Source organism: Mesoplodon mirus (genome assembly GCF_964341445.2).
Source record: "Mesoplodon mirus genome assembly, chromosome: 12".
Taxonomy (NCBI): domain Eukaryota; kingdom Metazoa; phylum Chordata; class Mammalia; order Artiodactyla; family Ziphiidae; genus Mesoplodon; species Mesoplodon mirus.
In genome coordinates this window covers 93,032,972-93,056,354 of record NC_138988.1, presented here as the reverse complement: position 1 = coordinate 93,056,354, position 23,383 = coordinate 93,032,972, and the positions used below count along the sequence as shown (strand labels likewise).

General features: G+C 38.7%; 1 protein-coding gene across 2 annotated transcripts in view; it reads left to right on the top strand.

Annotated features, from left to right (window-relative positions):
• The window catches only part of CAP2 (cyclase associated actin cytoskeleton regulatory protein 2), a 138,034-nt gene that overhangs the window by 23,147 nt on the left and 91,504 nt on the right, over positions 1-23,383 (top strand). The window contains exons 2-3 of one of the 2 annotated variants that reach the window (XM_082638460.1): positions 5,241-5,362; positions 8,882-8,982. In XM_082638460.1, the coding sequence (XP_082494586.1) occupies positions 5,242-5,362; positions 8,882-8,982 (222 nt within the window). In that variant the 5' untranslated portion in view covers position 5,241. The remainder of the gene's footprint in view (positions 1-5,240; positions 5,363-8,881; positions 8,983-23,383) is intronic. The other variant, XM_082638459.1, reaches the window with a different exon arrangement.

Genomic DNA, 23,383 nt, shown 5'->3' with positions numbered 1-23,383 from the left:
AAATGTTGGAGGAATAAGTACATGGAAGAGGAAAGTGAAATGTTGAAAAAAAAATAATAAGGGTGTACTGACCTGAAGTTTTCAGCTAGTCATTTCCATTGGCCAGATCTAGATGACTGCTTAACGTTTCAAGTACACGAAAACTTGATGTAGTGGTATGTAGACCTAACTATTCCCATAAGAGCAATGCAAGATGGGATATCTTCAGGACAGTGGCTAACATGTTTGTCACTGACCACGTGCCAGATTTTTAATGTTTTTACATGCATATTTATAGCAATCCTATGTATAGGTAGTACAAAGCAAAACAAAATTAAGCTCTTTTCCCCTAGCTAGTAATTCCAAAGCCAGGGCCCCTCTATACTACCCCAGTTAAATATAAGCAAAGCAATTGAGACCTTATAAAAAAGGCTTGAAAGTGTGGGGAACTCTCCCTTTCTGAAAACTGCTGTGAAAAAGGATAGAAATACTGTTTCTCTAAATGCTTTAAGTGTAGTCATTGGACATTGGACATAAAATTGGACAACGTTAGGGACTAAAATATCTGTAATTTAACAATGGGTTTTATAAGATGACCAGTGAAGCAAAAAGAAAAAAATTTTTTTTAAACAATGACAGCTACCTTTTTTCCTTGTTTCTAGAACACCTTATTATTACAAGACAGTATATGAGAAAATATTGATTGGCTATATTCTTATTGAAGTGTATGAAGTTTTTGTAAATGTATGCAGTTGATGTGAGAGAAGTTTGAATTCTAAATATTTAGAATGCTAACTTCTTTATTTGAAAAAAACAAACTTGTTTTATAAACTCACCCACAGACAAACAATATGTAATTGCCCATTCTCCAATCTTTTCTACACTCTTGAAAATCACTTATAAGAAAATATTTGATCAACAACAAAACATACTACCTTGAAAGTTCAAAACACTGGGGATAAAGAGAAGATCCCCAAAACTGGGGATAAAGAGAAGATCCTCCCAGAGAGGAAAACACAGGTTACATCTAAAGGTTGAAGAATCAGAATGGCTTTGAACTTCTCAACAGTTGCCTAGAAAGCTAGAAGAAAATGGAGTGAAGCCGTTTATTTATTTTATTTATTTTTTTATTTTATTTTTTTTTGCGGTACGCAGGCCTCTCACTGTCGTGGCCTCTCCCGTTGTGGTGCACAGGCTCCGGACGCACAGGCCCATCGGCCATGGCTCACGGGCCCAGCTGCTCCGTGGCATGTGGGATCCTCCCAGACCGGGGCACGAACCTGTGTCCCCTGCATCAGCAGGCAGACTCTCAACCACTGCGCCACCAGGGAAGCCCTGGAGTGAAGCCTTTTAAATTCTGAGGAAAATATCCAGCCTAGAATTCTACACTCAGCCAAACCAGCAGTCAAAATATAGATATTTCCAGACTTATAAGGTCTCAAAACAATTGACCTTTCATGTACCTTTTTTCAGAGGATAATACTCTTCCTGGTTAAAGTGCCCCAAGAAAGAGGATGATATAGAATCCAAGAAACAGGTGATCCCACACAGGAGGGAGGGCAGGTGGAGGCAGAGCCCAGGTGACAGGCATGCAGCAGGCCTGCAGAGCAGTCTTGCAGTTAGAGTGATTCTCCGGGAGAGATGCCTCTGAGAAGAAAAAGCTAAGAGAATGCCAAACGTGTTTGGCCCTTTGGAAAGGAGACTTATACAACTGGGGGAAGAACTTGGAGATGAGTAATTATTTAAGTACAAAGAAAACTGAGAAGCTGAACGACATGGCTCTAGGAAAACAGGTTGTGCAAAACGTGGAAGACAATCGTAGCACACCTCATGACTCAGCTGTGAATAATCATAATTATGTTAACACTGATGATCGGTCACACAAAAATTGTGATATAACGCTATTGGGAGGAGGGGACAAGAGGAAATATGCATTAATGTGCTGGTGGCGATTGGGCAATAGAAAAGTATACCCTCATGTTTTTGGTGGGAACTCAATGGATAATGCCTAAAACTGAAGAAAATAAGCAAGACAGAGATAGAACCATGCTATTTAGAGTTAAGGAGGTAATTACTAAAAGAAACAGCTAAAATAATTGAACATCGTTGACTCTCAGACAAAGAATGAAAGGAGGCAGTCAGGGGACTGTTGTGTTTTTGTGATAAGCCTTGTAGAACTATTGACTCTGTAAATTCTGTGCATTCTTTGATTTAAAAAAAAACTTAAAAAATGAAAGGGGGAAATTCAAATAAAAAAATGACAAGGATGAGTTACACTTCCCATTAGAAAGAAACTCAAAATACTCAAAAATTAATACAAAACAAGGAATTAAGATTAATCTCAAATATAATTTCCTAAAACATTAAAAAGAGAAGGTCATGAAATTCTATGTTCCTCTCCCTTTTTCTTTCCACCCATCCTCACACTCTGGTCAAATGTTTGTGTTTATTCTCGATTAGCTGTAGGTTATAGGGGAACCTCAGCTTGGGGTTGCCTTCTACTTGAATAGGACGACTAGGAAATCTGGAGGCCAAGTTTGAGCTGCATGATCTAACCCAGTCTCTTGATTCTCCAGCTGTGTATCTGGCTTCTCTTTGCTTCTTCTCAGATTCTTAGAATTTCTTACATCCAGCCATCCTGCCATATCCCCCTCCTCTGTTGGCTTCCTGATCCAAGCTCATCTGTCTGTCCACCTGGCCCTGACTCATTCCTTAGCCTGACCTTGCTGCCTACATTTGCTTTGACTGCCCTATCCATTTCCTCAGCCTAATTCTTCATTCCTGGCTCCCACCTCCTCATCCAAACTTGGCTAAATCCACTTTGGAAAACCAAGGCGAATGGAACCGCCTGGGAAGAATTTGGAGAATCCACAGCTCTGTCCTTTCTTCATTCTTGAGAGCCTGGCTGGCAGCTGAGGGCACATGTGGGGGGAAGTGTGTGTGTGTGTGTGTGTTGAGAGAAGAGGGCACAGCTGCCTTGGACTGTGTCATTTTCCCTGGGAATGCTAATGTGTATTTTTGATATCCTGGTATAGGCTTTCTTTTATTTGTTCTTCCGTGTCGCTTAGAAACTGTTCTAAAATTTAAAACCCAGAGGCATCTTTCCAACTTGCATGAGCTGTATTTTGACCTCTTAAGAGGCTGTTGCCAGACTTTAGCTCCTGGTGATTTTACATGAAGTGACATCTGATTCGCTTTTAGACTGCATTCCACCCCAATCTGCCCAGCCCTGCAGTTTATGGGCTCACTCCTGCTGTCTTTCAACATATGGAGCACTATTAGATAGTGTGAGTTTGAGTCTTGTCAGGGAGGCTGATTAAGCCACAGTCAGGGACAGCAGTCCTATGTGTGAGATGTACCAGGCCTTGCTGAACAGCTCTGGGAGTGGCTGGAGGTGGCTGGTGCTTCTCTGTTGGGGGACAGGGAGCTTGCTAACAAAGCAAACACATTTTTTTCTATCACGGGCTAGGTCTGTGGTGGTAACATTTGGCACGTTGAGTAACAGGGAACATAGATAACTGTGAACAGATGGGCAACTATTAAAAGATTTGAGGGGCTTTTATCATTTCTCAATTGGCCTTCACCTACCTACAGGATACCCAGTTCCCTTGTAAGATTACGTAAAGAATTCAATTAAATTTCTTCTTCCTTTTTTTTTTTTTTTTCAATTGCGATGGAAGCAGAAGCTCTGACGTTAAGAGGAAAAGAATAGATGAGAAACTTCTAATTTTGAATCCCCCTGGGATTAGATGCTGATTTCAGCTGCGCAGAGAACACTGCCCCATATTTTGAAAGAATAGCTGCTGGCAGTTTGAGAGGAGATGACTTTCCAAAATAGACAGTGAACTCCCCCATCCGTATCTGGTGACTATCTGACATTTGGACACAGAATTACAGGGCCATCCACATGTTTTGATATGTATAACCTTGCTTTTAAAAATGGCAATGGCAAGTCATTATTATGCTTAAGCTCAAAACTAGCGGAATACAAAATACAAAAGAGAAATGCATTACCTTGTTCCCAGCAGCAATAGAAAATATTTACACATCTTAGAGCAATAAAATTTCTCCATACTCTGGGGCAGTGTTGTCTCTGGTGCAGGAGCATGCTAGTCCTCTTTGGCTCAGAATATACTAGGAAAGTTTATAAGAGTGAAAAGGACTCTGGACACTGATTAAGATGAGGCATGTTTCCCTCTCTCTGGAGCAGCAGCCTGATTTGGCCCAAACCAGTCATAGGTTGGTATGGTCAGAGTTATGATACCTGTACACTGGATCTCATGAACCTGGCCAAATTAGATTGGGTTCCATTCATCAGAGGTGGCCTTAGTAACATTACAGTCGAGAGCCAATAATTTTAAAGTACTTGTCCTCTAGCTACTCAGTGTAGCTATCTATAATAAAATCTGTTTGGAAGCAGGAAGGATAGATACCCAGCCCCACTTTTATTCTCAGTCCCTTACCTTCAAAACCCATTTATCCCAGCCAAGAGTGCTGGGTAAATGAAGATCCCTGTGTCCAAAAACAACCCCACCTAAGACTAAATTTTTTCTAGAAATAACTAGCAGCAAAATTTAAATTATTTTAAATTAAAACTTCCACCATTCAGAATAACTGTAATTTAATTCATCAACAAAAATGCTGGAACAAATTATAATTATAATAAGTAGAAGACAGCTCTTGGAGGGGCTGGTCTCTCTTGCCTGCTAAATGATGCAGTTTGAGAAACTCATACTTCTGTGCTAGGCTCTTTGGTGTAAGGTAATTGAGTAAACAAGGATTATCAGTGGGTTTAGTGTCCCCTGGAGAATTATACTTTAACAGAAAGAATTACTGGAAATAGTTAAAATATGCTGTCACCGTTCAGCAGAAACGTTGGTGATATATGTTCAGAGGCTTTTAAGTAAATACTGTGTATAAATTGTATCATAGAACAAAGAAGCATCCAAGGAGACGCTTGATCATGGTGTAAAGAGAATGAATATTTGTGTATTGCAATATGAGGCTTGTAAACATCGCTGAATTGAATAGAAAGTAAGCTCAATATAATCTGTTATTTTTTTCTGCCCCAAGTTTTATGGGTTTTTGTTTTGAATTTCACCTATTTTCCTGACATGTAGAAGTACTCTCTAGGTAATTAAAGCCATAGCCATTCTGAATAATTTCTGTTTTCCTTCTTGCTGATGTTAAGTTTAATGGTGTCAGCTTGCTAATCCTTCCTGATGCTCACATGGCCTCCATTTGTGCCGGTGTTTTCCTAGGATGGCAGAGATGCAGGGGCTTATGGAAAGACTGGAGCAGGCTGTTGGTCGACTGGAGTTGCTGTCTGCAGGGTTACACCGGCCTCCTGGGGACTGTGGGGAAATTAATGGTGTCAGCGGAGGTAGGGCCACAAACTGTTGTCATTACTGATCTCTATGTGGGTCACTTAATTTTGTCCCCATCATTTAGTTCTCATGAAATATTTCTATCAACTTTAACTCCCCTACTACTTCCTTTATATGTGACCGTGACATTAACCAGATGCAAGCGATCCCTGAAAAAGAGAAAGAGAAAAGGAAAAAAGTCTCAACCCACAAGCCACAAAAATTTCCTGTATCTGAGCATGTTAAGAGCATAATCCATGAGCCAAATGTCATTATTCTTTTGTTTTAATGTTTATGCTGCTCTTCCACACTCAGTGACCAAATATATTATCTAAGTAATTACCAAAAAGAAACTAATGTTCCTTATTAGAATGTAAATTGGAAGGAATTATCATTCTGCACATTTTAATTTTAAAGAGAACAAGTCATTAAATTTAAGGACTGCAGTTTTAAAGGAAGAGAGTCTGATGTGAAGCCAAATATTACTTCGATGTAACATGACCACAGCACATTGTTTTACTTTTGCCTATTCCTTACCAAACACGTTTTTTAGATTATATGCTAATACCACACTTTTTTAAAAAGATTTTTAAAATTATGTGATCAAACATATAAAAAGTTAACTACTTCTTTAAAAAAAAATACCATGCATGGCCAGCTCTCTAAGTTATCTACAGTAATTTTTCCAACTTCTTCTTCTCTAAGGTTGCAGATTTAGCAAACAAAAATACAGGATATCCAGTTAAATTTGCATTTCAGATAAACTACATTCTTTTTTTTCTTTTTGATTAGAAGTGTGTTCCGAATACTGCGTGGGATATACTGCATGATACACACTTATTCAAAAATTTATTCACTATTTATTTGAAATTTAAAGTTAACTGGGCAATCTGTATTTAATTTGGCAACTCTATTCTTGTCTCACACACATTTCCTCCTTATCTGACCCATTTTGAATTTTGTCAGGCTTTTGGGGCTTGAGAAAAGCCTTGGGGAAGAGGGGGCTTCAAAAAGGCTTTCACCAGGCAAGAGCCACATTGGTGCTTCTAGAATTTCAGGCGTATTTGGAGCTGTGCCTTGTATTACGTGCCCTGGGACAAAAATTACTGTGTGAGCACAAATGCACAGGCTGGTTTTTTTTCTCCCCCGACTCTGAACATAATGCTTTGAATGAATTGAAAGGGGGTGTTGTTTAAAGGAAAGCTGCCAGGGGCCTGTAAATTTTTTCCACATCAAATGAGACATATCTATGATTTCATTTTAAGCCTCTTTTTGTTAACTATGGAGTTGGTATAGGAGATTCAGTAGACTTTATTTGTAAGAAAATATTTTCATGTTCTCTTTAGTAACTTTGTTTCCTTATGCCTTTGGCATCAGGTGATCAAAAGACATTTCTCTGAGATTGCTGCCCACAAATATAAAGCCTGTGAATACATAAAGTTAAAATCCAACTCCCAGGAGACTGTGTAGTGTTCCTGAGTAAAAGGAGAAAAAAAAAACTCCAATAATTTGAACCTCACTTACATAAAGAGGTAAAGACACTTTGTACTTTCTTCAAAAAAAAAAGAAAATTAATAAACTCAGCAAAATTGGAAGGCATATAATTAAATTACTTAAGTATTTAAACATATATTTTCTAATATAACAAATCATTCCAAACCAGTTATTAAAGTAAGTTATCTTAAAACAACTTAGCCAGCAATTTATTATCCTCTTGATAATATGAAATGAAGAAGGATAATTAGTAAAATGTCTGAATGATATTCATCCTAAAACCTTTTACTTATCCTAAACATCACTTCCCGTTTCTTCTTAATTAGTCAGTTTTGGTGATTTCCTAAATTCTATTTTTAACAAATCCTTAAGGACAACCTCTCACCTTAAATGTAAACATCACCATTACAATGATGTTGTAACTAAAGTTAATTTTTTTTTAATTTAAAAAGAAACTTTTAGAAGGAACCCAATCCATTACAAATCCATAGTATGCACAGATCAAAGAACTGCCTTATGAGACTGTTGTTATGATGTGTTTTATAATGTGTTTTTCCCCCACCCTGACAATCAGGTGAGTTTGACTCAACAGTTGAAGAAATATTTTCATGCCTGCCAGTTGACAAGCACTATGACAGGTGCAGGGGAATCTAAGATGAATTATACACAGTCCTAATCCTCCAGCATCTTTGGTCTCGATGCATTACTATTCAGGGCCTCAAGTGCTTTGACTAAGAGTTGCCCAAAGGATGCAGGCTGGGGAGAAAGACAAGTCATTAAAGGCTGCCCGGAGGAGGTGTGAGCAGAGCTGAGTGATGAAAGGCAATTGATATTCCCTTTTATCATTGTCCATTCTGCTATGTAGAGGCCTCCATCACGTTTGAAGAGCTTTCTCCCCCTTTAAACACCCAGCAGAGACCTCTCAGCCCTCTCCCATGGCAACAAGCAGGTTTATCTGTTTCCAAATGGATCCATAAGGAATCTTTGGGTTTACACCCCTTTTATGTTATAGGAGTTGGTACGTACTGCATTTTGAATAAGTCAGCTTCATTTGGATAAGTCAGCTTCAATATCCTGCTTAGAAGTTAGACCGTAGGTGCAGAGAACTGTAAACAGCTGTTTCTGTCACTCTTTTGGAAGTGTTGAGTCAAACTCACCTGTGGAAATGGGCAAGTGGGAACCAGGGAAGAAGAAGGAAGCTTTATCCTACGCATTTATGAGCATGGATGTTCCTGTCCAGTATAAGAAAGGGACTCCTAAGTTTGGGTTTGGATTTTAATAGCCTGTACTGCTGAATTTCTCAATATTATCTTTCTCAATATTAGGGATATGCAATCAGGAACTTAGACAAAAATTTTTTTGTTAATTAAAAAGCAGGGAAAGAAATGCAGAGCACACCAGGTTGGGCCATTGTCAATTCAGCTTTTATAGTAATTTGGCAGATCAACATTCACTATGGATTAGCTCACCAGGCATTTTTATGCCCACCTTTGCTGTCTGTCCTCCCCTTGGGAAGTGAAGAAGGAACAAAATGTGTGAAATCAGCTTGCTTTTCCTACTTGCCCAGACTTCGTTATTACCTTCTAATTGTCCTGAATAATCTTGGTAACTATTTGCAAGGTGATTATAGCACCTGGACAGGTCGGTATAGAAGAACGTACACTGGCTTTGGACTCATAAGGCGTGTTCAGTTTTTGGATCTGCCACTTATTTGGTATAGAGCTTTTAACAAGTCATGTGTTCTGTTTGCGTCTTCATTTCCTCATCAGTCAAAGTGCGACAGTGCTACCTCATAGGTTTGGGGGAGAATCAAATGAAATGATGTAGGTGAAAGTGCTTACTCTGAAGGATGAAAAATAGGAAAACACTGTTTTCTTGAGCCGTTGAGAAGTGTTTAATAAGTACATATTGGGTGAATGAATGACTTAGTGAATAGGAAGAGAACGATATGAATGGCATTAAACTTCCATACTACTTATGGCAAAGCAGTACCAGCTTTTCACTAAACTACCAGGGAATGACAGAATGTTCTTTTTCCAAAGGTATGGCACCCTCGGTGGAGGCCTTTGATAAGCTGATGAACAGCATGGTGGCTGAGTTTTTAAAGAAGAGTAGGATCCTGGCTGGTGACGTTGAGACTCACGTGAGTACTTTCCTCCCTCGTTCTCTGTGGAAAAGATGATTGCTATTAAAATTTTTTTAAAATAATGATCATAACAAGGGTTGGTGAGGGAATGGAGAGATTGGGACCCTTGTGCACTGCTGGTGGGAATGTAGAAGGTGCAGCCAGCATGGAAGAGAATATGGCGATTCTGTAAAAAATTAAAAATGGAACTATCATATGGTCCATCAATTTTACTTCTAGATATATATACCCAAAAGAATTGAAAGCAAGATCTCAAAGAGATATTTGTATACCCATGTTCATAGTAGCATTATTCACAATAGCTGAAAGGTGGAAGCCACTCAAGTTTCTGTTGACAGATGAATGGATAAACAAAATGTGGTTTGTACATACAAAGGAATATTATTCAGCCGTAAAAAAGGAAATTCTGACACATAGGAAAACATGGATGAACCTTGAGGACATTATGCTAAGTAAAAATAAGCCAGTCAGAAAAAGATGCTGTATGATTTCATTTATCTGAGGTATCTAGAGCAGTCAAACTCATAGAAACAGAAAGTAGAAGGGTGGTTGCCAGGGCCTAGGGAGAGGGAGAAAAATGGGAACTTGTTTAACAGGTACAGAGTTTTAGTTTTTCGATGCAAACTAAACTCCAGAAAGAATTCTGCGGATCTGATGCACAACAATGTGAATATACCTAACACCACTGAACTGTACACTTAAAAACGGTTAATATGGTACATTTTATGTTGTGTGTATTTTACCACAATTAAAAAAAAAATGCAGCCAGAGGAAAAGCAAAGTCATAGAATTCAATAATCTCTGGATTGGTAGAGACTTTTAATGATATCTAGGCCAGCCTCCCAGTTTTAAACACCTTTTATGCATTTTAAAATGTTTAGCATCCTCCCTGAGGCTAGTTGTTATTTGCATGCATTTTATGAAAATCTGAAGTAAAAGCCAAACCAATTAAAAACCTAAAAGAGATTTATGACCAGGTTTTTATTATTTATTTACCTTTGTTTCTTGCAAAGGATTGAATTCCACATCCATCTGCTTGTAGATTTCTCGGCAACGAGAGAGTCCCGGCAAAATCATTTTTAGTATAGACTCACGGGAAATCTGATTCTTGAATAAAGTTGTGGTTTCTGGTTAAAAACAAACAAGCAAACAGCAACAACAACAAAAGCATATAAAGGGATTCTCCTTCCCCAGTTAGACTTTATATGCAACCCTCAACGCCAGTCTTCCAGGGGGTCTGGTGACTCAGGTTATACCATTGGTTCCAGATTTGTAATTAAATAGGTGCTTATCTCATCACATTTGCAATGTGTTTGTTCACCACATCTAAGAAAAATGAAGATTCTTCTCATGGCCTCCATTTTTATTAAACATACCTGCTGAAATACTCATTGGCAAAAGAGAGGAAGCGCTGATGTACAAGAGTTCTAGAAAAGTCTGTGTAGTAAGACACATTCACTTCTAATGTATCACAAAGCTCTAGAATTGCTCTGGTCTGTTCTTGAGCTTGATGTTTTTGTTTACAGAAACCTGGTCTGTCGTAAGGTAGTGGCTGAGCTTCTTATACTGAGTCATGATAGTACCTGAAAGCTAACATATAAAATGGAGTATTACCCCCAATACACTAAATGAGATTCTTGAATGATTAAAGAACAGTTTACTCTCTTGAACACTATTACAGTAATTATTATATCACTATTATTACCATTAATATTGACATTATGCTTCTGAGGTACACAGTACATTATAATTCTTATTAGTAATAGCTCACATATTTCTATGTAATTTTTTTTTACTGGGGAATAATGAAGCCTGTAAATATGTATATTTAACTTTGCATTTAAAAAATTACAGGATTTGCATACTAAGTAAGTCTCTTCAAGTTACATAGTAAACGGTTCCTTTAAATTCCTTTTAGAACAAAGTGAGTTATAAATAAATGTAGCTTGCTTTATATTAAGTTTTTTCTTCTCTCCACTTATTAGCCTGAGAACAGTACGACTCAAAAGAAGGAATATTCTCAATAATGAATATGTAACACTCAAAGAAATTTATGTTTTTCACTAATTACTTTTTTAAACAGGAAGGAAGGAAGGTGGGGAAAGAAAGAAGGAAGGAAGGAAGGAAAGAAAGAGAAGAGAAAGAGAGAAAAACACTTGTCATCCGAAAATGTAGACTCTGGTTCTACAACACAAAGAAAAGTACAGGCAGCTATCATCCATCTGCCCATTACTTTAATACATTAAACAAGTAGTTTATTTTTCTCTCTTATAGAACCATGTGTCACTGACATTAAGCTTGCAGCTGCTACCTCTCACATAAGCCAGAAGTGAGGGTTGAACTTTGTTCCAAGAACACACCTGTTGCCTAGGGAAAAAAACCCCCACATACCTGATTGTACAGTATGGAAATTTGAGAATGACACAAATGTGCATCATGTTAAATCCTGTCCCTCTGCTTAAAAGCTATTTCACAGATACTAATAATGAATAAGGGTAGCCGAGCTATGATTTAACGTCTGTCTTGATGTGTTGGCTGCTGGTTGGGCTTAATTTACTGAACACTCAGTAGTCTATTGACAGAACAGACCACAAAAAAGGGGAACTAATAGCTACGATTAGGAAGCTCTGCTGAACCGAAGAACATAACAGGTTTAGAAAAGATTAGATCTTGTAAAGCCTTCTCATATGCAACATAAACCGAAAGGCTTATTTAAATTACCCTCCAACCCAGGAACACTGACACAGCTTGCGCCCTTTTTAAGAAATAATAAACAATGCATACTTTTATAATAGATGTTTAGGGTAAATATAGTCCTCAATGTCAAAGGAAAGGATCCCCTAGAAACTGGGCCTACAGAATTCTAAGCCCTTGGTCAGCTGTCATTTACCCTTAAATGGATGACTGTGATTTTTTTTTTACAAAGCTGTCCTTTTGCTATCCATGGTATATGGAACTAATCTTGGGTCTATTTCTAAATGATTTGACAATCGTGAAACATCTGCAAATCATATAGCTCTTCCTAACTCAAGCCCTTTTTGGAGATTTATAGAATTTACATTTTAATGTTTGTAAATGTCTGGAACGTGTATTTCTTATCATGATTAAAATTGATAAAAATTAATATTCTTTTATTAATTGTTCAATAAAAATGAGAGAATCACATTTTTAACAAAAGGGCAATAAAATTCAATGAAAAAGTATAACACGCTACACATGGTAGGGTTAAATCGCACTGCACAATATTATGTCCTTGAGTTCCTGGACTTTATAAAGGATGAACCTATTTAGACAATTATTATAGCTGTACTTTTGATGGGTCGTGATTACTCTTCTAGATGTTCCTAGGATTTGTTATATACTTAAATCATCTACAAAATATCTTGTTCATTTTATGCCATGCTGGTTGGGTGACATGTCCAAAGGGTGGGAAAGTAAGAATGATCTCTTCTTGTTTGTATTTGGACTTTAGAGCTGGCTCTTACTTTTTATAGAATGACCTTAAACTAGTCCCTTACCCTTCTCAGTAATGAGACTGGACGACATCATTTCCAAGGGCTCTCAGAGCCCCTTTGAGTGACTCATCCGTTGTCTCATGTAAAAAGCATGAGGGAGTTACTCAGTTGCCAGATGAAGAGCTTGAGATAGAGCAGCAGCATCACCATTAAAAAAAAAAAATCCTGAGCCATGCCAGGGAAAGTACCTCAATCATCTGAACTTGCAAAACAAGCCGAAGGAAACATGTCAGAAAAAGGGTACACAGAACACTAAGGGCAGCATATCATCCTGCTTTATGATGACACAGAAAAAAATCAGACTCCTTCGTTTAAAGAGACCTTGCGGCCTCCATGAGTCTGTCCTTCTTGGTCTTACAGGTTGTCACTTCTTCCTTTACGTGGACCTATCTCTAGAATAAATAATGCAGCAATGTCTACATATTTATTTTACTATTTGTATCCATATTCTTCCTTGATTTTAGAAAACTTTTATGGGTAATTTGTACTCACTTAAAAAATGACCATTTGCATTTTTGGTGCTTTATAATCTGGGTCTATATAGAAACCCTCCTGTCCCCACCAAAAAAACAAAAAAATGATCAGAAGCACAAGTTTGGAGTTGACTCAATGAAACAGCCCATTCCGTACAGATCCTCCTCACTGTCCTGCTTGCCTGTGGCCAAGTTGGTCCTCCCATTAACGAGTTTCTTGCTAATAGCTTTAATCTGAACATTTATTTTTATTATAATTAGACATGAATACTTTGACAGTCTCAAGTCCAGAGGATCTGTACATCTTTCACATTCTCCAAATGGCAGAGACAAAAAAAAATGACTCGTACGAAGAATTCTGCATCTAGATTGCATGAAATAGGCTTTATATCAGGGATCTTGCATCTTATAGTCTTGGCCAGTTATGTTAGAATTATTAGAGAAGGAAATACCTTATAAATCATCCATTCCAATATACATCCTCATTTTCTTCTTTTTTTAGAATTTATTATTATTTTTGGCTGCATTCAGTCTTCGTTTCTGCGGGTGGGCTTTCTCTAGTTGTGGCGAGCAGGAGCTACTCTTCATTGCGGTGCGCGGGCTTCTCATTGTGGTGGCTTCTCTGGTTGCGGAGCACAGGCCCTGGGCATGCGGGCTCAGAAGCGCGTGGGCTTAGTTGCTCCGCAGCATGTGGGATCTTCCTGGACCAGGGCTCGAACCTGTGTCCCTTGCATTGGCAGGCGATAGTTAACCACTGTGCCACCAGGGAAGCCCCTCTTTTTCTTTCTTTGTTGTTCTGCCTTCCTTACTCTCTCCCTCCCTCCCTCTCATCCTCCTTCCTTCCTTCCCTACCTTCTTTTCTTCGTTTCTTCTTTTTTTTTTTTTTTTTTTTTTTTTTTTTTTTGCGGTACGCGGGCCTCTCACTGTTGTGGCCTCTCCCGTTGCGGAGCACAGGCTCCGGACGCGCAGTCTCAGCGGCCATGGCTCACGGGCCCAGCCACTCCGTGATATGTGGGATCTTCCCGGACCGGGGCACAAACCCGTGTCCCCTGCATCGGCAGGTGGACTCTCAACCACTGTGCCACCAGGGAAACCCTGTTTCTCTTTTTCTCTTTCTTTCTTCTTTTTCTCTTTCTTTCTTCAGAGAAGGAAACTACAACTTAGGTAGGAGATGTAGATGATGTGTCGAATGCAGCACCATGACCCTATGGCAGAGCCAGAAATCTGGTCTCCAAAGTCTCCATCCATGGTTTGGGAGATGCCAAGCTTAGACCCCCTGGGCTGCTGTCTTCCACTGCCTTTGTGGGCAACTGGATTGCTAGTGAGAAGCAGTGGCATTTATCTGCCACCTCTTCCTGCCCTCTGCACTCTACAGCTATTGCAGTTTGCCCTACCAAATTTCCACAATATATGGAAAGGTCATGACGAAGGTGGGCTCAGGCACAACGGGTGAGGAGAGGGTGGAACATCAGTGTGACTCCTGTCTTTCATGTGTCTCCTCAGAGTAGCACTGAGTGAGGTGACAGGGAGAACAGTGACCTCCAGGATGGATGAACTGTGTCCCTTGTGGGTCTTCGCTTCTCCCCCATCACACTAGCCTTGTCTCAGCCTGGTCATCACTCACTGTGCTGTTGACACCAAATTTGCAGAATTCATAAAGGTCACAGATAGATCCAGCTCTGTTATCATTTCTTCCCAAGAAGGTGGGGAATTTTTATTCTCAGCATTGAACACGTATTTTGCTATCCTACATAGGCGGTGACTCGCAGCCTATTCCTGTTAAGTCACCAGCCTTAGTCAGACATCCCTGTAACTGCTTTTTAACTTAAGGATGTTTGCTTTTAGAACATCTGATCCCTGTCTCTTTCCTTGAAAATTCTAGTTTCGTAGCACATTCAGAGCCTTGGAGAGGCTCTAAATAAGGAACTGGACTTGGAATCTAAGCATCTCTTGAAGGGCCACAGGCATCACTAACCTCCAGGATCTCCCTGTTTACTCCACCAAAAATAAGTTACCAGAGTATTTTGCTGAAACAATGAATTAGGTTCCATGAGTCTCTCGGGTTAAGATGAGATCTATGCTTTTCTTTCTGCTTCTTAAAGGAAACCTTCTAAGAAAGCCTATGGAATGCCTGTCCTGATTATCCTCTTCTGTTCTATGTTCACTGGCATTAGCAAAACTTCGGAAGAGCCGAAATATGCAGGGATGTGTTCTGAGCGTGCTCAGGCTGCTGTGGTTGAGGGTGAGCTATGTCACCCACCATCTGGCCCCTCTGGGCCTACACCTGGGGAAAATTAGGTGATTGAGTCTCACGAGAATGGTGTTGCTCTACGTAAAAGCATAGCAAGAATCTGCAACTTAGTCTGTGTCAGGAGTTCCTGAGGGTGACCAGCAATTGTTCTCCAAACATTTTTCCCCTCAGAAATACCCATTCAGAAGATTGTTTCCCACATCAGAATTTAATCATGTTACCTAGTACTGCAAGATAGAGGCCCTTTTCCTTTTTTTTGCCTTTTTCTTTTTCTTCCCCTATATTTCCTTCTTTCTAAAACTATGCCAATAATGGGAACATTTGCTGTTGTTTTCTTTCTAGACTTCAGGATAATTGAATTGTTTGCCTGGAGGCTGCTTCAGCATCTAAAAATTAATACTTTGTCTAAAAGTAATGACCTGATTTCATTTAGATTATCTTGTTATTTCTGTTCAAGCAACCATCCCCACAGAACACACACAGACATGCCCACACACACATGTATATCCACTGTTCACCTAAGAATTCGTTATAATGCTGTATTAACTACACATAAGAAAAAACAGTCTTGGTCAAATATATGGGTGTTCTGACCCAAGAGTCACTCTAACTGTAGGATATGTGTTTTCAGATTTCTTAGTGTGCATGAGGCAAGTACAAAATATGCTTTTTTACCATTAGTATGTTTTTCCCTTTCCAGTTGTATTTAGATTATGGTTTAACATGGTAAGTTTTAAAATATAACAGTTTATACATTTTATAACTCATTACCAGCCAATTCTTTTTAATATATCAAGCATACGATGTTGTGCTGATGTAAAAAAAAAAAGGGTATTCAATGAATTAATAATTTATCACTTATATGTGTTTGCAGTAGAAATCCTTTCCTTTTCAAAAAACACTTTGCAAAATAAATGTTTTAAATGTCAAGGTACTTGGAATGCTGATAGTTGACTTGCAATTGCTTTGGTTAAACAGCTTAATATACAGAATAGGTGGTCTGATTTATCCCTTTGAGCCCACCTGTTGCGTGTTGGGATCTATTTCAAGGTTCCAGAAATATGCTGTTTTCCTCTTGCCCTCTCAGCGTCTAGCATAGTAGGTGGTTAATAAATTTTTACTAAATGAATGATTGAAAATGAATCAAATCCTGAACAAATTATTGAATCAATGAATAGATGAATGTACTGTGGCTGACAATTTGGATCAAGCAATATCCTAGATGAGGAGTTAAAAGACAATCAAGGCCAGGTTTTATGTCCTGAATTAGCAAGTGAAATATTGGAGAAACATAGATTCTATAGATTTTTATCATGTGTGCGCGCGCACACACACACACACACACACACACACAGACGTCCTGGTTTTGTCGTAGCCCTGACAACGTATGTAGTACCCCCCTCATTCCCTTTATTCTCATTCCTCTTTTATAGTTGAGGAAAGTGAGCCATTGAAAGACTAGAGCTCTAAGGCACCTTAAGAAAGCTAGATAAGAATTCATAAGTAATAGGAAAATCCATCAGTATATTGACTTGTAGCCCAATAGAAATCTCATGAGTGCTATGTGTGACAGGATATTTTTGTGAACCTTACTGTAAGTATTTTAAACTGAAGGTCAGATTTAGAAAAGAAATAGGATTTTGTTTGGTTTTTCTGTTTGCATTGGGTTTTGGCATGTTGCTTTCCCCTTCAATCATTAACATTAAATTGATAGCCATTGGAGTCTAAAAGGACCTGTTGGGAAATTGAATTTTTGTCCAGGACTTCATGGCATATTTCCAATAACCAGCTCTCCCTGGTTTCAAGAGTCTTTAGTTTTATTTATATAATTTTAAATATCTGGGTGAAAAGTGAAAAATTCAGTAGATTGTCTCAATATGTCCAGTTCAGACAGTCCCAAATTTTAAATGGGGACTCCCACCCCAAAGTTCATCTGCAAGTTAGTTCTTAGAAACTTGGAAGACACTTGCCCACAGACTTAATGTAAGGGATAGGTGGTTCATTTTCTATGCAAAGATGCAGAAGAGTATTACTCCATGTGTAGTACACAGACCACCACCATCCGCAAATTGTGCTAATGGTCTGCTATGAGATGAGTACAAAAATGGTGAGTAAGACGTTGAAAACTTTTTTTTTTTTTTTTTTTTTTTTTTGTGGTACGCGGACCTCTCACTGTTGTGGTGGCCTCTCCCGTTGCGGAGCACAGGCTCCGGACGCGCAGGCCCAGCAGCCATGGCTCACGAGCCCAGCCGCTCCGCGGCACGTGGGATTTTCCCGGACCGGGGCACGAACCCGTGTCCCCTGCATCGGCAGGCGGACTCTCAACCACTGCGCCACCAGGGAAGCCCTGAAAACTTTTATAACAATCCAACGGAGTAATTTTAAGGCTGCTAAGTCTGGTAGTTTAAAAAACTTGGACTTATGCTTTGTGTGTCTGGTTTTTATTCATTTTTCTAGTAAGGCTCTTTTATTTATTTTACAAAACTATCAGTCTGTGATAGATGAGAAATTAAAAAGAAAATCTTCACCGAAGGTTTTTTGAGTAGCACTATGTAATGCAAAATGTTAGGAAAAACTCTTCCACTTTGCTTTTAGTTAAATGAAGCAGGAAAACAATAACATTAAATGAAAAACAGTCATTTATTATGAATGCTGATACCTAGGCGAGTGTGAATTTAATTAGAGAAGGACTTAGAACTAGATAGGGATTTCTATGCAGATGATGCATACTTTCAGCTGATGTTGGGCCTGATTCCTTTTTTCTTTCTCTACCAAGCACAGGATTTTTCTTTTTCTTTATATGAGTGTATAATTACTCTCCTTTGATTATAAGAATAACTTTGGAATTGACAAATGGGACCCAAAAAAGGCAGGAAAAGAGATTTTCTAAGGATAATGGAGCAGGAATTGAAAGGAAAGGGTAAAGAGGTGATATATACACTTAAGAAAGATTTGCCTTATTGAAAATAAAGTCTGGAAGGATACTTATTGAATTTTTAGGGGGTAAACTTACCAAAAGCTTTTACTTCCTAAACATCCATGTCTTTTGAACTTTTTATAACAAGCATGTATAAACTGTTATCATCATCAGAAGGGGAAAGGAATATTTGGTATTTTAAGAAAAAATCTTGGAATCGAGGTATTGCCTGGAAGGGATTTCACTGAGCAGCAAAAGACAAGTGAGAAAATGTGGGCACCAAGTGGTGTTGATCCCACACAGCTTGGCTGCAGGGTGACCTCGTGGTCAGGAGTCCAAGATGCCTGGGAATCCATAGGGATTCTGGGAACCAGCGTTCAGCAAGGACTTTCCTAGGTTGAGTGTTCATAGTGAGATCTTAGTGTGGATGGATTGATGTTGGGTCTGTATGGTTGACAAATGAACAAAGTCTGGTTTGTAGCTAAATTTTATAGTCACTAGAGATCGACTTCATTTCCCTGCCTTATTTAAATTTTCTATATTAGTGACAGAGGCAGTTGTAAAGAAGGGGAAGGAGAACGAGCATTTATTGAGGACCTGCTACGTTAGGCACTTCGTGCAGCTGCCAACAAACATTGCTTTACTTGTATCACTAGGAGAACCTGTTAAGGTACATAAATTCGAGACAAAGAAGCCCAGTCTCAGTAAGGTTGGGTAACTTGCTTATAGCCATGCATTTAGAAATGAGCAGCATTGGATTCTGTCTAAGGCCTATCTGAAGATTTAAGCTCACAGTTTCTCTGCTATACCACACTGCTTTCCAGTACTTTCAGTCATTCATTATTTAGTGGTAGTTACTGAGCTTCTGGTGTAATAAAGGCCCTTCTACATGGGCACCCAGTGGCCTAGTCTTCAAGAGCCTATTACCTACTTGGAGACCCAAGGCATATACATATGCATGAAAGTTAAATAAGAGTATGGCTTAAATAATACAGAATGAAAGGACAATGCTTAGCATTACAGTGCATTCTAGAATAAGGAGTACTTGTTGCCTCTAATTTTTCTGATTCATTAGAGCAGCCAAGTATCCTTTACTTGTATAGACCCAAAATTCATCAACCATGAAGCAGTTCTGGCTTCCTGAGTCAAAAGATTTAGTTTAAACATGTTGATAAAATGCTTTAGATTCCTTAAGTGTTAGAAAAGCAAGTTAGAGAATTCAAAGAAGGGCCAATCTACCAAGTGTTTTGTAGCTACCCAGTGGTTGAATTTGAAGATGAAGTTTATTTCAGAGAATAGTTTTGTTCAGATTACAGACTTGTAACAATATTCTACCTGTCAGAAAAGCAAACAGATTTAAATATACAATAGTGTTTTCTTTTTTTTTTTTCTAGTCCGATGCCTTAAGAAATACTCACCGTTTTATTTATTTATTTATTTATTTGCCTGCATCTGGTCTTCGTTGCGGCATGCGGGCTTCTCTCTAATTATGGCATGTGGGTTTTCTCTCTCTAGGTGTGGCGTGTGGGCTCTGTAGTTTGCGGCACACAGCCTCTCTAGTTGAGGCACCCAGGCTCAGTAGTTGTGGCACGCGGACTTAGTTGCCCTGCAGCATGTGGGATCTTAGTTCCCCAACCAGGGATCGAACCTGCATCCCCTGCATTGGAAGGGGGATTCTTCACCACTGGACCACCAGGGAAGTCCCAAGAAATACTCACTGGTTTTAATTATTTCAAATATTTCATTTTTTAAAATATAATTTACAATTAATTATTTAGAAAAGTTCTATGTTGGGTTTTTTAAATTACAGTGATTGGTTTTATATTATAGATTTTGACAACTTTCTACACATTCTATTTTTGTGGCCTGCTTGTTTAACTTAGACCATGTGCTCTGGGCCTCTTTCCATGTCAGTAAGTTGAGTTCTATACTATCACTTTTTAGTGACTACATAGTATTTCATTGTATGGTTACACCATAATTGATGTAAACAACCAAAATTGTATGTAGGGGAAATTATACGTACAAGAATGCAGAGCCCAAACGTGGGTGAGATGAGTGAGGTCCTAGGGTGTGACTCTGAGAGGGCGCACACCTGGGCTCCCCACCAGCCTCACCTGGCCCCTTCCCTGCAAGGATGGTCATCTAGCGGTATTTATAATCATTTTAAAAATTAGTGATGTTTGACTTATTTTCAGTTTTTCCCCATTAGAAATGAAATTACAGTGCATGTCCTTGCACAAATACTATTTTATAATTGTACAATTACTCTCAAGGAAAATTCCAAGCATTGGAAGTGATAGGTCAATGGTAAATGCTCCCTGATATTTATCGTCCCCCCTGCCCTTCCTCCCCACCACACACATTGTACTGATTCATACCCTCAGTGTCTAAAAGTGCTTTAGGCTGTTTGGTGATAATTACAAACTAGGAAAATAAGAATTTTAGGGACACAGTGCATGATTTGAATGCACATTATTATTCATGGAATCAATTTTTTAAAAATACTTTGCCCTCCATTGCACAAACAAGAAGATAAAAACAAAGCTATATGTCCTCCTATAAAACACTCTTTTTGCAAAAGAAGACCATTTATCAGTTCTACCTTTTATCTATTTGACATGCCAGGAAAATTGTTTAAATTGCTTCTTTGGGGCTGGATGTGACATGTTCTGGATGGGGTTGGTTGGGTGTTACTTTAATGGGAACTGATAATGCAGCTGAGCTGTATAATAGACGATTTCAGGCATGGATATGGAAAGGACACGTTGGAGCTGTTCCTTAGTGTCAGAACTGTGCACCATGGCTGCTGTAAATACTTATGTGAGCTGGAAGTTGTCAAGGCAACAGTCCTATTAATGAAGAATGAACCTCTTTTATTATCAGTGCCTGGATGATTTTTTTTTTTTTTTATAAAATGTGCCTAGTAGTCTCACATTGACATTTTCAATCTACCTACTCATCTTTCCTTTCTAGGCTGCAAAACTATTTAGCTCTATTCAATAAGCATGCATCCTTTCTCTGCCAATGAAAGTGGAATCACTGAAAAAAAAAATAGGCAACTGTAAGGGCAATAAAAATTCTAATTTATAACAGTTACCTAATATAAAATTATTGCCCTTTTGATATATGCTTTGGCTAAGGTAGAGCCTGAAATTGACAGGGACTTGGTTGGTATCTGAGCAGACCAGAGTCTTTAAATTAACATGTCTTTATGATTTAATGGAGTACTGCCAACATATTTATAAGTAAGTGGAGTGTGACATGACTACTTCCTTCTCCTGGTCAGACTGTAAATTTAGACTCCATTTTATTGTGTGCACACTGGATACTTTAAAAAAAAAAAAAGCTGTGGTTGAATTGTAGGCTTTAGGGAACGCTGTTGTCTTGAAGAGCCAGAGAGACATGTTAAGAGGAACGATGGTTAGAAATGTCTGGGTATATTGTGCTTCCTGGGTTCTAGAGAGAAGGAAATCATTTCTTTAAAAAAAAAAACTTTTCCTTTTTTTATGAGAGTACTTCTTGTGTTTTGTCAAGCTAACTAAATGGGAAAACTTACCTTTTCGATCATGGTTATCAGCAATCCATTCCTTTCAAAATCAGATGTATGTTGTCTGTTCCACACAACGGGTACCTTGTTGCTCACAGTCACTAGTCGTTCTCTGGGTTCATGACTTGTTTCCCCTGATTTATACCTCGTAGCACCTAGCAACATAGTAGGTACTCAGAAATTACTTTCTGTTTATGAAATTAAATAATAATCTTCTATTGTATTCAGTCATATCAGTCATATCTTTTAAATAATTTTTTTCTGATAATAAAATTTAAATATTTGATGTAGAATATTTGACAAATGAATGTTTGAAGAAGAAAATAGAAACCACTCATAATCCCACTACTCAGAGTTAACCACCATTGATATCATGACATATTTATTTCATCAGGACATTGTTCAAAGTCCTGTTTCCTCCTTGATAAGATAGAATCAACACTGATCTGTGCAGGTCATATGTATAAGGACAAGTGACACATGCCAAGAAGGGTACAGGTAGTCCAAGGGAGATATTAAGATGCTAATTGAAATTAAGGGGACAGTTGTAGTCCAAGCAAAACTTGGCCCTTTTCCAGTGTCACTGTGGCAATTCCAGGGTCAACAACAAGTAGCAGTCAATCTGATTTCTCATTTCTTAACTTCTATCTTTAGACTACATTACTGACAAAACAGATTTTGCCCTCAGAACAAGTTTTAGCACAAGCAGATGTACAATTTTCTTTGTTGATGGTAATCCTGGCTTGCTTCTTTGTGCCTTTTCCTATTGGCATATAGGGAAGAGAGAGCCGTTTCCCAAACTTATGCAAAATAGGCAAAAGTCCATGGGAACTAAAGATGTCATAGTGAAGAGACATTGTGTACTTGTATGTTTTATTCTTGGCAGTGATGGGCCAGTTTGGGTGTTGTTTTAGTCCCCTCCAAGCATCTCCAGATAAATATGATAAAAATAACAGTAATAAGAACAGAGAATAAAGTCTCATGCACTGAAGATAAAAGCACCTTTAGAGAACTTTGCTATTTTTAACAAACAGAAACAATCCAAGTAAAAATAGAATGTTTCTCATAGAGTCTCTTAGTGACCCCCTGTCATCACAGTCCCAGCATCCTTTCCACCAGATAAGCCCTTAAGACCCTCTCACATAGGTGTTCATAACACCTCCCCGCCACACACCTTATCCACAATCCTACATACACATATCAAAAGGCAGGTAATGGGGAACTGCTCTGTTACCAAAAGGATGAAGCTGGGATGGAAGTTCCAAAATGTCTGAAAATGGAAACAGAATAAGTTTTTTCTCATTTAAAAAAAAAAAATGGAGAAAGGGCTTCCAGTTTCTGGTTCTGCATGTACGGAGCCTGGAAGTCACCACTCCATCCTAACAACAAGGAAAAAGCTGAACTCTGAGAAAGCAACTGTTCTTGGGTACATAAGGGAGGACACGGGGACAACTGCTGTCCCCCAAGATCAGAGAAACAGGTGAATACACGGAGTTTTGGCTTAACGGAGCAGAGACTCATGAGTGAAACTGTCAAGGGAACCAGTGCTGGGGTAGGGAAACCTGAACTCTAGTTGACAAATTATTGGAAGTTCAGTGCAGACAACTCTTAAGAGTTAAGAACTCCAGGGGGACCCAGTCACAGGGCCCCCCCACCACCACCATACTGTGAGATTTACGTCTAGAAACTCAA